The sequence below is a fragment of the Paroedura picta genome, chromosome 5 (assembly GCF_049243985.1).
Source record: "Paroedura picta isolate Pp20150507F chromosome 5, Ppicta_v3.0, whole genome shotgun sequence".
NCBI classification, from domain to species: domain Eukaryota; kingdom Metazoa; phylum Chordata; class Lepidosauria; order Squamata; family Gekkonidae; genus Paroedura; species Paroedura picta.
This window is the reverse complement of record NC_135373.1, coordinates 87,167,271-87,183,418: the sequence shown is the minus strand read 5'-3', so window position 1 is coordinate 87,183,418 and position 16,148 is coordinate 87,167,271. Positions and strand designations below refer to the sequence as shown.

Sequence of the window (16,148 nt, the reverse complement as noted above, 5' to 3'; positions counted from 1 at the left end):
CTTTCATCTTCGCCAGGCATGGCTACTAGCACCCTACCTATCCTCTGAACACCTGGCCATCACTAGGGGGTTGAAGACCACCATGGTTTTTAGGAATCTGATTTTATTGTATGTTATGTCTGAATTGTTTTATTGGGTTTTAATGGGGTTTATTGGGTTTTTTATATGGACAAGTTGTAACCCGCCATGAACTGGTTTGGGAGTAGTGGGTAATAAGATAGATAGATAGATAGATAGATAGATAGATAGATAGATAGATAGATAGATAGATAGATAGATAGATAGATAGATAGATAGATAGATAGATAGATAGATAGATAGATAGATAGATACATACATACATACATACATACATACATACATACATACATACATACATACATACATACATACATACATACATACATACATACATACATACATACATACATACATACATACATAAAAATATATAGAGCATATTCCAGTTGTCTCCAGGAGCATCCAGGGCCATCTCTGGTTAGCACTTGGAAGGGAGACCACTGAGAAAGTCCACGGTTACAATGTAAAGGCAGGCAATGTATCTTGCCTTTCAAATCCTACTGGCTTGCCATAAGTTGGCTACAACTTAACAGCACCTTCTATCGTCACCAGAAATTTAGCACATTTGGCACATGTGGAGAGGGGTATTGCATAGTTGAAGTGCCCTATATTAAGATCACTGTGTTTTATGTGAGGTTTTATTGTCGGGTTTTTTACTTTGTAACCTGTAACAATAGAAAAAAGCCCTGTCCCACATGACCACCCACTTACTTGTGGGTGTGTAACATGTGTTAACATAAGAGCAATAATAAATGTTGTCCCAAATTTGGTTTCAGTTTGTTTTAGTGAAGATTTTAGCCTCTGGTTTATGACAGTTAACTCACTGTTTCTTAACTGAACATTGTTACATGTCAACATATTTTCCAGAAATCTAATTTTTAGTGGTGTGTGCGGGTGGTGGAAATAAATTTGAGAATTACCACAGGAATTATGACTGAACTAAACTCTTTCAAGTTAGTTCAGTTGTAATGACAAACCACAGTTTATGCATACTGCGTTGCCATTCTTTCCAAAACATCAAACCTGAAGATAGATGCCAAGCAAGAATCTCAAATAGTAGTTTGAAGCTGTGTATTATAATCTGGAAAACCTGTGGCTTTCCTTTGCATCTGAATCATCAGACAATGGCTTGATGAACAGTACCTGGGGATTCTGGTGGGAGGCAGACAAGGAATATAAAACTTGAATTTGAATTGAATTTGAAGGAATATAAAACATATACTGTCACTACAAAGCACAATTTTCTTGTATGCTTGGGACACAAACTGTGCATAAGCCATATCATGGTTTGTTTGTTGCCTCTGAGCCATGTGACTGGAAAATATGCCTATGAAGTCACTTAACTACAATTAAACTAAATTCAAATGGTTTGTATCTGAAAGGTGACCGACAAGAGTCAGTATCTACAGGGCGGTATGATCTAACCAGAGTTTTACACACCTTAGTTAATGCTGCTTGCTGTATTGCATAACACCATTGAATGCAGATGTTAATGTACACATTGAAGTGATCTGCTTTTGTCTTTCACTCTTTAAAAATATATGAATGTAAAATAATAGCTACCAAACCTGCTTTATTAACGAGAGCCACTGCGTTTGTCATAACATCATGCAAGACAAGCTATAATCTTGTTGTCCAGTATGTCTGATGAAAGAATATGCACTGTAATACATATAATATTTATTTTTGGGCGTAGTACTGGGTGCAAACTAACATTTGCCTGTTTATGGAAGCTTTTGTTTTGTGTTTCCTTTTTTATTCAGGCGGTCAGTATTTTATCTGCATTTCCTATATGTTCAATTATCACAAATCTAGCTAAAGGAGAAATCACCAACCAACTTTATAAAACCTATTGCCTGTTCAGCTTTATCTAAAGATGGATTGTTTTGGTAGAATTTTATGTTCTGTTGTCTTGATTCCAAATGGAAAGGTTGTTTTGGGTTTTTTTACACATCACTGGCCTCGCAACCTCTTGTCTCCACTGTGCTTATGGTTGTTTAATCTTGAAATTTTGAAATTGCACTTGATTCACTGTGTTTAAATTAAATACCCTCAAATGCTGGGGTATCTGTGCAAAAAATTAATGCAAGTACTTTGCTGTAGGAACGAAGAGCTCTAGAAAGGCGAATATCTGAAATGGAAGAGGAACTCAAAGTAAGTGTGCATTAATTTTAACAAATTTAGGGAGGTGGCATTGATCGTATGCTACAATATAGAAATTCCCAAGTCCATGTATTTTAATTTTGCATCAAATTATGGAATATCACTTCTGAATTTTGAAGGATTTTTAAATAGTCATGAGCTCCCAGAGGAGCTATGGTTAGGATGGCCAAAATAATACTGCTGTTGTGAAAGATGGTCCCATATTGGACTTTAAAAGTTAATTTACATGAGCACAGTCTGCTACAAGGTGGTTCTATGAGAAGGGTTTTCTCTTGCTTTTGAAGTTTGGTCAGATAGAACCATAAAGTTGGAAGGGGCCATACAGGCCATCTAGTGCAGCCTCCAGCTCAATCTAAAATCACCCTAAAGCATCCATGATAAGTACCTGTCCAGCTGCTACTTGAAGACTGCCAGTGAAGGGGAGCTCACCACCCTCCTTAGGCCTATTCCACTGCTAAACTAGTTTGATTAAGAAAACTTTTTCTCTAGCCAGTTCTGTTCTATGTGTTGTTTACATCTGTTAATGCAGGTCCTATCCTCTGCTGGCAATAAGAACCACTCTGTGCCCTCCTCCAAGTGACAGGCTTTCAAATACTTAAAGAAAGCAATCATAACAGATGCTCTTGACTAATATGATTCTATCAAGTCAGTGTGGTGCTTTTTTACTTGTCTATCTGGAATGAAAGAGTAAATTACTCTAGGAAAGCTGATGATTTAGAGCAAGTATGATATAGAACATTTTTCATGTAATAGTATGGTAGTAAAGACATATATTTTCTCTTTGTTGTGAAAGTTTAATTTATTTAAAAGATTTCTATCCTGTCTTACCTTCTTGGGCTCAAACTGTTGAACAGTGAAACAACTAGGTTGCAAAGACGTAAATAATAATTCAGTTAACAACATTAAAACAGATTAAGAGACATAGTTTACTACAAAGTAGAAGAACATTCATATTTTACATACCCAAGATCAGCAAAATTAGTCGTATTTACTGGCAGCAAAAATCATCCTTCACCAAATGCTCCCTGGAATAGATTCCTTCCTAAATGTTTCAAGGGACCGGTTATGTTTCACTATAAGAAATTTTAATTCTTCAAAAATAGGTCTGGGCTCCTGAAGACTAAACCCATACCACAGGCAAAACTCAACACGTAAACCCTGGATAGATCATCATATAGACAAATGTTACAGGACATGATGTAAAGAACTCAATTCAATTTTCACGTTTAAATATTTTACTTCAATGTGAGACAAAAGTTGCAATCTGTAATTGTAATTCTTTTATTAGGCAGAAACATTTATTTAAAGTCCTATTTGGGTATCGGGACAAACATTTTCAGTCAATGAGACTGTATCTGTGGCTCTTTCTATTATATCCTATGATTATAGCAACAGAACATATTTCAGTGACATTGCCATCAACTGTTATTATCATGTATGGAAAGATACATGATAAAATGTATTCGGTTATAGGATGTCAGTTCAGAACAGAGTGGCTTTGCTTATTGTTCAGATTCTGAATGTGAGATTCTGTTGGAACTACTTCTAGATGACACTGTATCACACAGTCTAGATGATACTATATCACACAGTGAGAAAGTAAGACTGTACAGTAAATAGATGCTTTCTTGTAGAGCTGATTTGTTCTGCTTCCAAAGCATCAGATCTTGTATTCATAGTTCTACAGTTCAGAAACCAAGGGACTGATTATTGCTTTTGCTATTACATAAGGACTTGTTGATATGAGATAAGACCTTTGATTGAAACTTGGATTGGTTCAGGCTGCAGTGTGAGCCGTGGAGCCCTCAGTACCGGGCTGTGATGGGGGGGAGGGAGGCATGGGCACCGGCGCACCGTTGGGCGCAAACATGCAGGTGCGGCAGCTCTGCACCTGCACGTTTGCGCCTACTGGCGCCCGCGCCTCCCTCCCCACCCCCCGATCCCCAGGCCTCCCTTTCCCAACCCCCCGAGTCACCAGCCTGAAAAAGGTTGGGGACCACTGTGTATTCTTTGTTTCATTGTTGTTGTCCTCTGTAGTCCCATGTGGGTACTGCATGAGCATGTAGGTCAGCCACTGAATTTTTAAAAATTAGCTTAGTAACAGAGCCAGAAGGTCTCCTCCAGTCAGAGTTTCAAGATCATTTCCTGCCTGATTGTCACATGCTGTTAACGCCACCTTAAGAAATATACATCCTTCCCACCCGCTCCACTGTGAACTACTTAAATATTTACATTGACTCATAGCAACAGCCAAAGAGAACTGAGAGAAGGAGAGGGACTCCTCCCATTAGGTGGGAAGTGGCCTTGATGGCTCTGATTGGAGGAGCCACTCTGGCTCTGTCACTAAGCAAACTAAAAATCTTAAGGTAGCTTGCCTGTGCATGTGTGCACAGGAGCAACTACAGGTAAGTGCAACACTGTTTTTCTTCCCAAAGTTCTTTTATATTTTCATTTGAACTAAGGCATCATTTTACTCTTTTTCTGAGGACCTATTACAAGGGAAAATGCTATACTCTTAGGGTATTGAAAGAACATGTGTTTTTTTATAAAGACTATTTATAAAAACTATTGTGACCCGGGGAGTGGTGGGAAATAAATCTAAATAATAATAATAATAATAATAATAATAATAATAATAATAATAATAATAATAATAATAAAGAACCCGTGAGTTCAGAAAGGACCCACATTTTGAGCTTCGTTGTAGAAAGGTGTATGCAGTATCTTTCACTGGATAGTTTTTGATACAAGCATGATGTCAAATGGCTAGAATTGTTGTCTATTACACAAATATGAACACTTGACTACAGCAGGAGCTGTATTCCTTCGGGTGTTGCACTGGAAAATATTTGCAAAGCAGATGTATGATTCTCTCTGGCCATGTTTATCAGATACTAAGCCATTGATGTAAACACACGGAAAGAATCGTGTGAGAAGACCAGTGCTTCATAGGCTACTAAATCTAACTCTTCACACCCACTCTGTGGTCTGATAAGACACTGTGCTGTCCCCTGTGGTAGTGCAAAGTGATCATAACAGTGAAAGCATAGTAACTATTTACTGAGTGCCTTACACAAAATCCTTCTTTTAATCCTCCTGTGATTTGAATGTTTATTGTGTATATCACCTCATGCAGTACCACAGAGGGATGAGGCACTTCCCCTCACATAGCATGAAGGCTACATAAATAGGATCACTCAGTGAGTGCACTCATGTTATTCCCACAACAGCATTTACTCCCAAATGGCCCAGAAGCTGATAATTTCCCAAAACAAAGCAAAATAGCTTGCTGGAAGATGAGCCAAATCCCCATTCCTTACAGGGATTTCACAGTGGAAGCTTTGGGAGAAGCTGAATGCAGTGTGAGATGTAGGGTGAGAAGTAACTTTTATAGAGACACTTGCAACTGAATGAGGGATATAACAAGTCTGAAGCTTATGTTGCTTATAGTTCACCATTCTACTTGAAATTCAATTTAAACAGCAAAATGATAGCGCTTACATTTTTCCTTTTAATTAGCTGGTATTTTTTCTGCCTTTTGATCCTCACTACAACCCTGTGAAGTAGGTGAAGTCGAGAGAGGGATGCCACAATGACTGATCATGCATGGGACAGAAAGGCTGGGCTGGTGGTAGCAGCACAGCAGGGCTAGTCCTCGTGTATGCACGACAAAGTCACCATCCCGGCCCTGGCCCTGGCCTGAATCAGTGCCTCGGATGGCCCGCAGCAAGGGAATGCAGATTCTCCCTCGTTCCCTGTTGTGCCACAGTAGCTAGCAGAGGCCCAGCCAGGGCAGGCCTGTGTGTAAGGGAAGAACCAGGCTTTTGAGCCTCCCCCACACCTGTGGTATCCCTGCAGGATCACAAAATGCCCTTTTCAGCTTCATGGTACTGCAGAGCAATACAGGGCATGTCTACACCCCACGATGGTGGGATAGTGGCATGGCACTATCACACCTTCCTGCAGTGGGATCCTTGTGCTCCCCCCCCCTAGAGTAACCTAATGAGAATGTTTGAAAATACAAAATAGTGGCCTGTTCCTTGCCAGAGTGCAGCTGCACAGCTACCAAAAACAGTCAAAGGCCTTCCTAACTATGAATGCTGCCTGAGAAGTTTGAAATACAGATGGGAACAAATTGGTTCATGCGCCCAAATTCATCATGAATATGGCACCTCCTCCAATCATTTCCAGAGTTTTGTCCAGTTCTGGGGTTCAAGCCATTTAAACCCAACAGCTGAGCAAGCAGCTGGGGTTCAAGCCATTTAAACCCAACAGCCGTCCATCAGCTGTTAGGTTTAAATGGTTGCCAGTCATTTCAGCAGTCCATTTTGCCTTCCCCTCCTTGTAAGTGGGGAGAAGAAAAACATGCCAGCAGCTTCATTTTGAGGCTTTTGGTTCAGTTTGGGAGTTTGGTTCAGGAACATCTTGATCTGAACTGGATCTGTGCCCATCCCTAGTTTAGGAACCAAGTTTTGTTCAGTAACTTCCTAAGACTGTCAGACCTGACCTTTTGGGAGATCATAGGCCTCTTTTCAGTTTAGCAAATGTTATGTTGATGTAGGTGGAGAAATAATGGTGCAACTCCATGTGAGTGTTATCTTTTAATGTCTATTCTTGCTTGCTCTCATGCCATATTAGGGATACAAGTGTGTGATGGTTAGCAGTGGGAGTAACTCTGCTGTTTACTTGCTTTCCTTATCTGCTGCTAAGAAAAGGATCTTCTCTTTACATCTCTCTTTTTTTCTTTTAGTTCTCCTCACCTGTGATACCTTTTCAACATGGCACACTTGCAATTTCTTTCATGTTTGTTCCTGTTTCTTTGATTCCTGCAGAAATCCTGTCAAGTAAAGCACGTTCAGGCTTTGAGGCATTTAAATGAGCGATTGCTGGCTGAGAATAGGGCCTTGACCAGAGTGGTTACCAAGCTCTCAGGCACCTGTAGGGACTTCTGTTCTGTGGACTTGTAATTTCCCTCTTTTCCTCTCTTTTCTTGGACCCAAACTGGTGTCAAGCATCAGCTAGGCCTGCATCTCCCTATTAATGCTTGAGTGTCTGCAGACTGGCTTGTTGCTTTAATATTGGAAGTGTGGCTTACATGCATGGTATACAGTATTCCAGTTCCAACTTACGATAAAGAACTTGATGGTACAGTTTGATTAATAAGGAGACTATTTTTAGATTGGGTTAGCAGCAAATGAGAGTAAAAATCATTACTGGCTAAAACCAGGCCATTGTATCGAACTTGCAAATAGTGGTTAGAGTATCATTTTGGTGGTGGTAGTGTTAAATCAGTGCATTTTAACTTTCTGGAATGTTAACTTGAACGCAACACCTACCACAGTTCAGTACTTTTTTCTTTCCTTAGATATACATAGAAAGCTGAGGCATTCCAAAAGGATTAACTATTATCTGAATCGCATTCATTTAATTTCACTTAGTGGAAAAGGAGTATTTCAGGATGAATATAAATTTACCAATAAATTCTAAGTGGGGGCCTCTGGCATCAGCATTCTACTTCATACTGCAAAGGAATGTTATTTCTTTCATCAAATATTCAAAATCATTCATTTTCTTTATCACGGCCCAGTAAAAAGTAATGCAAAGCCAAGGACCAAGTCCCAATGACTAGTTAGGAAACTGTTAAACTGTTTAATTTAGAATGGAAATGCTTCAGCTGCAGGGTTTGTCATTAACTCTGTCTGAGGCAGTGCTGTAAATGGAGCAGAATTAATATTTATACGTTATATTGGTGAAAATCCAGAATGACCTGTGACTCTCTAGAATTGAAAGTACTCTTAAGGTAAATGTTTCAGAGATTTTCAGTGTCAAAGATATCATTTGAACCACTTGTTCAGGATACCACATTGGTGGCATGAACATTATAAACAGTGGTGGAACAGCTGGGCAGACAAGTGTACCTTGTACCTTACTCCAAGCAGCCAGGAAAGTAGCAGTTTGTTTTCTGCTACAGTGTCATGGGCCAGTCAGCTCCAGCAGAGCAAAGTGATGCCGATGGCTCCTCTAAGAAAGAGGCAATGAGCAGACTTGACCCAGAGGCACTGTAGGAAAAGAGCCAAACATAAATCTGCAGCCAAGTACAATGGTGCCTCAGCCCTGAGTTGGTAACAGGGAGTCTTCTGCCAGCCAGTTAACCTGTTACCGGAGCCTCAGGGACAGCATATAAGGAAGATAAGAAGATAACTGCAAGATAGAAGGTGCAGTAGTCTGGTTGGCAGCACAGTTCCAGCTCCGCATCAACAATGAGGAAGAGTGTTTACAGGAGCAGGGCTGAGGTGGCTGGCAGGTGCTTAGCATAATGAATAAAAGCAGGAAATTAGTGAATGGCAGTATGGAACAATCTGTCTGTTAATCACTGGCCTTGCAGCCTGTGTCCTGGACTGATTCTCTCATCTCTGATCATGACCTGTGCTCTCTGCTCTTGGATATCCTGTCAGATTTGAAGCTGTGAGTTTAGTGGACTTTGTCAAAATACCTTTTCAAACTCTTGATAGTTTTGCCTGCTTGCTGTGTGTCTGCAATCAGGGCATCACTTTGATTTCTAGTACAGCAATGGCTATATCATTTGATTCAACTATATCTGGTTGAACTATTGCTATCTTCTATAGCAATAAATATGTATTGGGGAAGCTACATTATGACTTTAAGAAATTAAACAATGACCTTTGCAGAAAGGTTGTTTGGCTACCTTTTGTTGTAGAATGATTTAAAGCAAAAACTCACACCTGAAGAAAGGCTGTAGTGGTTTCAGATTTTAAGTAACTTGCCCTATTCCTAGAACATACCTTTTTTTCAATCCCGAAATAATGAGCAGTGCAACAGAGTACTCTTTGCTTCCTTCTGCAGGGATCAAGTTGCCAGTGTTTATTCCTCGATAGCTGAATGATTATATAAACTTCCTCATTTTGTATACAATTTGAAATCATAACTACAGTTGATGCAGCTGCACTGAAATGCTAATGCTTCATGTTTGTGCATGTTCACTCTGAACTACTACAGGGTGTAAAACTACCACTCTGCATTGGCTTCATGTGAAAAAAAGCACAGATTTTCAGATCCATAAATTTCTAAATGTGCAGTGATTTATTTTAAATGAGACTTACATGCAGGAATTCCTGACTGATGCTTAGTGTTTTGCAATGTTGCTAGTTAGTCTAATGCAAACTATTTTAAATTCTGCATGTTATCATGCTTATTTAAGAGGCTGGCACGAGAAAATTTGATTTCCCTTTCCAATTGAAACCAAATTGGTTTATATTTTTTGCATGTATCCAATGAATATGAAAGGAAGGCCTGTCTGTACTAGTGTATGTAATGGGAATGAAAGGAAGAGGTAATGGAAGATTTCACAAATGTTTCCAAGGATTGTCAATGGTACGACATTTGGCTTAATAAGGCATATGAACGACTGGGCTTTGCTTTTGTTGTTAGTTCAGTCATCTTTAAGCTTATTCTCCTAGCATCCTGGGGATCTAAAATGTCACCAGATCATCTTTTACTGCCTTGTCCTCTTAGTGATGCATATCTGTTCCAAATGTCATGTAGCCTTCTCTCACATGATGCATCCTCCACATGCACTAAGAACATGTGCTTCCCACGTCCCAGGAAAACACATGCACATCTACCCAACATTTTGTATCAGCTATAGACATATTTTCATTTCTTCCACATTTACAACATTATTTTAACATTTTTTTCCAGGAGCAGTTGTCAGAAAACATGCCTTGAAAAGTCTTGGTTAGGCAAAGGCAGCTGCCTGTCCTTGAATGGCTTGGTGTGTGCAGCCAAACACTGCCAGTGTAAGCCCTGCACTTTCACTTGGGCTTATGCCATTACGTTGAGGCCAGATAGTTGCACTTATTTTTTACCTGTGTACCTTCTGGTTTAGAGTAGTTATTGAATGACTGGTGCACATTGGAATGCCAGTACTGGACCCATTGCATTTTGTCTCCCAGTTCAGAACCTTGATTCTACAACATATGAATGCTCCCGTATCATTTATGCTTTCCAAGAGGAGTTGATAAAGTGCTTGGTTGGCACATACTGATGGTTTCTGTATCTAAAGTGATATGGCCTAACACAGATTGTGTGTTTCGATAGACTGCTGCTAGTATTATACAGAAGACTTAGAAATGGAGATGTTGAAAAATGTTTGGCACTTCATATTTTGCACTGTTACAACAATACCTACCTCATTAGTGACTGCATATTGGGGTTCTCCGAAGCTTTCAAGCTTAATGCAACGTAGACATGGTGTTACACATTTTATTCCCTATACATTTCAAAGTGACATGGTGGGTTGAAAAGAAATGCTTTCTGCATTCAAAAAGGAAAATGGAAAGAAGTAGACTATATACAGAATTTGTATTAAAATGAATGGGGAAATGCAATGAGTGTCTTTAAAAAACTTTTAGAATCAAAAGACCATGTGCTTCAGTAGATGTGAACTGGGGAATCTTGTAAATTTCTTGGAGGAAATGTGAGAATTGTTACATGCCTTTGAACAGCAACAGCATCAACTAAGATAAGAAGTACAATAAAGTCATTGCTGGGCCTGATGAATTACTTTGCAACTGATGACTGACTATTCAGGTCCCATTTGTTTCAGTGAGGATTAAACAGATTTATTCTTCTCAGGATTATACAGAACATCATGCAAGATGTACTGTGTAATTTATTTTTCTGTAATGTGTCTTTGCACACAACTAGGTATACTGTGCCTTTTCAAGACACTGGAAGACACTTTTCAAGACACCCATCTAAAGTTGTAAAATTTCTAAAAAATTTGAAGCCATGGTGGGGGCACTATTTCTCCTTGTATTTGGGGTGAGGGTGGCAATGGGTTAAAATATATGCAATTCTTATTTTCATGTGGTACTTTAGTTTCTTATGTTTTACTGATTTTAAAGTATAGCTTAGTGCAGGGGTAGTCAACCTGTGGGCCTCCAGATATCCATGGACTACAATTCCCATGAGCCCCTGCCAGCATTTGCTGGCAGGGGCTCATGGGAATTGTAGTCCATGTACATCTGGAGGACCACAGGTTGACTACCCCTGGCTTAGTATATACAGATGTATTATTTGGTACACGTATGGAATTTAAAGATAGAAATGTTGTGGCTTTCTGTAAGAAAATTATAAATTTACCCAATGTTGCAGACTGCTTCACCCTAAATTCTTAGCACATATATTAACTTTTTGCAATATGAGATGCGGAACGCAAATTCTGCAGTTAACAAAGAAACTGTATTATTTGGAAAGAAACAGTTTCCTACACAATAGATACCAAGGCCCACAACAAAGGTTCCCTGAACCACTAGGTGGGACTACCAGGATATTTGGATATCAAGTTAGACTTTATAACATTAAAAACACTAGACTCTTAATGTATTATCAACAGACATATTAAAATTGTTTAAATATTTGAGGCAATAATATGATGTAATGTGGTAAATATAAGAGTACGTTATATTCAGTGTTATATTTTTTATTTTTCCTACCTCTTAGTGAAAAGTAGAGATACATGTGTTATGATAGCATAGCGTGCAGCAGTTTACAACAGTTCCTCAGGTATTGGGTATATTTGAAAAATTTCTTTCCTTTGTTTTCAAAATTCCCAGACATTTTACTGCTTTACACGTACAGGTTGCAGGGGTGGGTGGGAGGGAGTTGGCTTCTCTGTTAAAAGGATGGTATTCTGTTATTGGAAATAACATCATATTCCTTTTTACTTTTTTTGTTTTCCGATAGATGCTACCAGACCTGAAGGCAGATAACCAGAGGCTAAAAGATGAAAATGGGGCCTTGATCAGAGTTATAAGCAAGCTTTCCAAATAAAAGAGTTTATTCCAGCTGCAAATCATGGGATTGCACATAATTAGAAACTCCAGTGGACCATAGCATGGCAATCACTGGAAGCCTGAGAAGATTTCTTGGAGATTGTCATTTTCAGATATCCTGCCAAATGCCCTCTTACCTGGGTGTTTTATTTTTTACAAAGATCATTGTTTCATGTGTTAAAGCAGCTGCTGAGAAGACATAATGACTGAGAAATCTTGTTTACAGCTAATGCATATAAGGAAAGTGTTCAAGGCCAGATAAGCCTCAGATATTTAACCAGTAAGCCTTAGTTGTACATATAAACACTTGCATAAAAAGAAAAGCTTTCTGCTATCACAGTTACTTTATTTTGTTGTTGTGTCACGGTTCCTGTTTTTTTTCTATCTTGCAATTTTTTTCTTTTACATCTAAGTTTGGAGTTGTGTGTGTTCCCTTCTAATTATTTGTGTACCAGATTCCCTCCCTTGTACAGTGTTTTCACAGCTTTACATTTACAGAGACCACACCCCTTTAAAAATACAACCTGTGTAGTTAACTAAGCCTGTATTGTCCAGCCAGCCAGTCCAAAACTGAGGTTTGGTGGAACAATTGCTTTCACTGTTGTGCAATATGCATTTATTTCCTATAAAAGATGCTTTAAAAGTCAGTTGAAAGTAGATTGGTTATTTTAAGACTCCGGTTTTTGCCTTTATTGGTCACTTTTTTAAAAAAGAAAAAGAAAAAAGAAAAAGGGTTTGTAGTGCAAGATGTTAGATCCTGTAACTGTCACATTCATTTTAGCAGGTACTGAGTGATGCTGTATATATTAATGTGTATTGTTTGGATTTTTCAGACCACCACATGACATGCTTGAAAATATTTCCCTACTGCAAAATACATGTTAAAGCAAATTAGACTGCTCCAGAATAGTGTTCAATGCAGTCCGTTAACTTTTACAAGCTTAAAGAATTTAGGAATTGTACACTGTAATGGAGCCACTCTTAAAAAAAATGTTTAAAGTATAAAAATATTTTTATCTTTCCTTCCCATTTTTCATTTGAGTAATGTTCACCCATAATTAATTCACCACATTTCACATACCTGTGTTTGAGTGCTGTCCAAAACTCTTATGCTAGCCAAAGTAATCAAAGTCATTTTGAAAGACCTAACCTGTTACTCATTTATATGCACTGCTATTGCCATGTGAAGAGGCATCTAAATTGATACCACCATTATGTCAGACCATTTTATGCATTTCAGTGGCCTTTTTAAAAGTACTCCAGTGAAGATAGCTTTTGTTAAAAAACAAAGAGCTTTTATATTTTCACTCAGTCCCAATAAATAGAACCATCTTACTGGCCTACAAACTATTGCCTAAAAACCACTGAAAAGTTCAGCCATTAAAATAAATTGTACATTGTAAAGCTTGTAGTAGCTATTGTATTATTGATTATATTGTATACTATATTAAATGTGAATTTGTACCCCTTCATTTTAAAAGGTCATTGTGTTCTACTGCCTACTTCTTGGGGCTGGGAATTTCTTCATTTGGGGGAGGGGAAAGAATATTTGGGTTAAGGTGGACACAAGTCTCTTCAGGGTTGGGTGTTTTTTGGGGGTGGGAGGGAGGTTTTTTGAAGATGTAAGGTTTTGCTCTTACTACCAAGCTCAGGATTATTGATTTTTAAAGGTACAAGGTTAGTTCCTGGATATCTTGTTACAGTTGGTCTGTATGAGTAACAAGTTTGAAGATGGAGATCATTTGTGGTCTTAAGCTAATACAAGATAAAGAAGAGAATTGATTCATCTGAGCAGCTGCAACATGCTAAGTAGTGTTGTGGAACAGTTAGGCATACTGTGGATTATATTTGGTAAAATTTTGAATGCCTGTGAATGATTAATGTGTATCTAATATTTTAGTGTTTTATATATAGGTTATTTATTCTTTAAAAACTGAATGGCTACTGTGTTGCGTTGATTTATTGGTAGTATTGAGCAGACCTTGCATCTGCATGAAACTACTTGCAAAACCCACTATTTTGCAAACAAAAAATGTATTTTGACATATACAAATAAAATGAATAAAACTTTTAAATGTGTGAATTTTAATGAAAACATTTTAGACATGTAAGTTTAATATTTAAATTACCTTGTGGGCATTTTTTCATTACTTCACTTGGATGCAAAATACTTTTCAGAGATTGTATTCAAATTGTGTTTGTTTGCACATCTGTAAATGCAACAGTAAAATGCCATATTTATGCAATCTGTAACAAATTGAAAAATGTTTATATATTTTACATAAATCTGTCTGCATGCAGAAGTTACAAGCAAAGCAGTTTTTTAATGTTCTGCTGTGGTAAAGAATGTTTAATTATGCATCAAGTACAGTCCAGTAGAGAATTCTCTGGACTGAATGTATTAAAGATCTATGTTTAAGCTGCTTCTAACAACAGAATCCCCTTCCCCCATCCTTTGACTGTTAATGGAAATCTATATTGGGAGTAGGAATTCTCTTACACATTGCTATCCATAAAGAGCAGCTTTAAATCATTAGATACAAAACAAGTTACATAACAGAAATATAATATGTTAATTGTCCTGGGATAGAGGGGAATGTCCATTTCCCCTATAATTCAATGACAATACATAAAACCACTGCATAGGAAATAATGACACCATCCAAGTGTGGCTTGACGAGTTGAATTCTTCAGGTTTGTATTTATTAGTGTGGTGCCAACTGTTTTGTGAACTATCTTTGATCTTTTATGGCCGGTTTCAGATGAACTGCTGCAGTGTGCAGAATGCTTTTCCTAGAATGTTCATGTGTGAGATCTGAACATTCTTCTATCAAGACAGTGTTGTTTTAAACATGTTTACTGTTTTAAACTTCCTGGTTGACCTAAATCGACCAATAAGATGCTACCCACAGTCAGAAATGAGAGATAAGCTCAGGCTCCTTGGGGGAAGGAAATTAAAGAAATTAAGATGGTACCTAACTTGCTACCCCAGAAGAAAACGGGGGGTGGTGGTGAAAATACAAGTAATTGCATGCTTCTCTTCTTGGATTCATTCTGTGTCCTCAGGCACAAGAAGCTGAAAAACCTCTAGGACCAGCAGAAATCTCAGGACCTTTTACAACTACAGTTCATATGGAGTCTAAATCAGAGTAAGTGCAAGAAACTAATGTCAACAAAGCAATCTCAAATTCTTCCAATATAGTCAAGAGTTCAAGATACAGCTGGGACCAGAGTGTAAAAGTCCCTAGACTGGTCAAAACAGCGTCTTGAGCCAAATGAGAGCTATGTATGTTTAGAACCTATGCACTGAGGGCCGGGGTCCTTGGAAAGGGTATGATAGGCAATCGACTTCCTCCCTCCTCCTGATCAGTCCTGCTACAGGTAAAAACCAGCTTGGAAGAACTGGAGAAGGATCCATGTCACCCAGATCTCTAAGGGATTAGTGATACATGCCAGGTTTGCAAGCCTGTCCATGATAATGTCCTGGATGAGAGATGTTTTTCTAATCACCAGTGGGGCATTTGGCAGTGGAACACCAAATCTTGGGTGTCCTTGATTGGGAAGTAAATTAAAAGGAAGGCAACCATGTCGGTGTCTTGACTCTTCAGCTATATTGGCATATCCTACCACCATAACACCCCTGGTAGTTACAGGTCTTATGCAGTCAGTCACCTAACCCTTCTCTCAAGGAGGGATGAGTTGGATTAAGGCAAAAGCCGGGGTGTGTGTGCATTTAACCCTTCTTGCTTGATATATTACTGATGCACATCTATCTCCTCACCCCCAGCAGCTACAGCATTCCATGCTTGGTAAATGTAGAGGTGCCATGGAGTTTTAATTTGGATTTTTTTTCTGTGTCCCTTGTAATATACTAAAGTTGTCCATTACATGTAAAGGAAAAGGGATGAATTCCATTGACCCTATAATGTGGGGTCTTTGTTTATCCAGAATTTTTAAAATACCAAACAGTTGTAGTCTCATGGAGAAAAAAAATTGAGTGTACTCTACACATTTTCAGCCTAAGCAATCAGACTTGGGTAGGGAAAT

General features: G+C 38.5%; 1 protein-coding gene across 5 annotated transcripts in view; it reads left to right on the top strand.

Annotated features, from left to right (window-relative positions):
* The window catches only part of PPP1R12A (protein phosphatase 1 regulatory subunit 12A), a 122,615-nt gene extending 108,439 nt beyond the window's left edge, over positions 1–14,176 (top strand). For 3 of the 5 annotated variants that reach the window (XM_077338900.1, XM_077338897.1, XM_077338901.1), the window contains 2 exons: positions 2,185–2,235; positions 12,013–14,176. In XM_077338900.1, coding sequence (XP_077195015.1) covers positions 2,185–2,235; positions 12,013–12,099 — 138 coding nt within the window. In that variant the 3' untranslated portion in view covers positions 12,100–14,176. Of the gene's footprint in view, positions 1–1,463; positions 1,495–2,184; positions 2,236–12,012 lie in introns of all 5 variants that reach the window. The other 2 variants (XM_077338899.1, XM_077338898.1) reach the window with 2 other exon arrangements.
* The last annotated feature ends 1,972 nt before the right edge of the window (positions 14,177–16,148 follow it).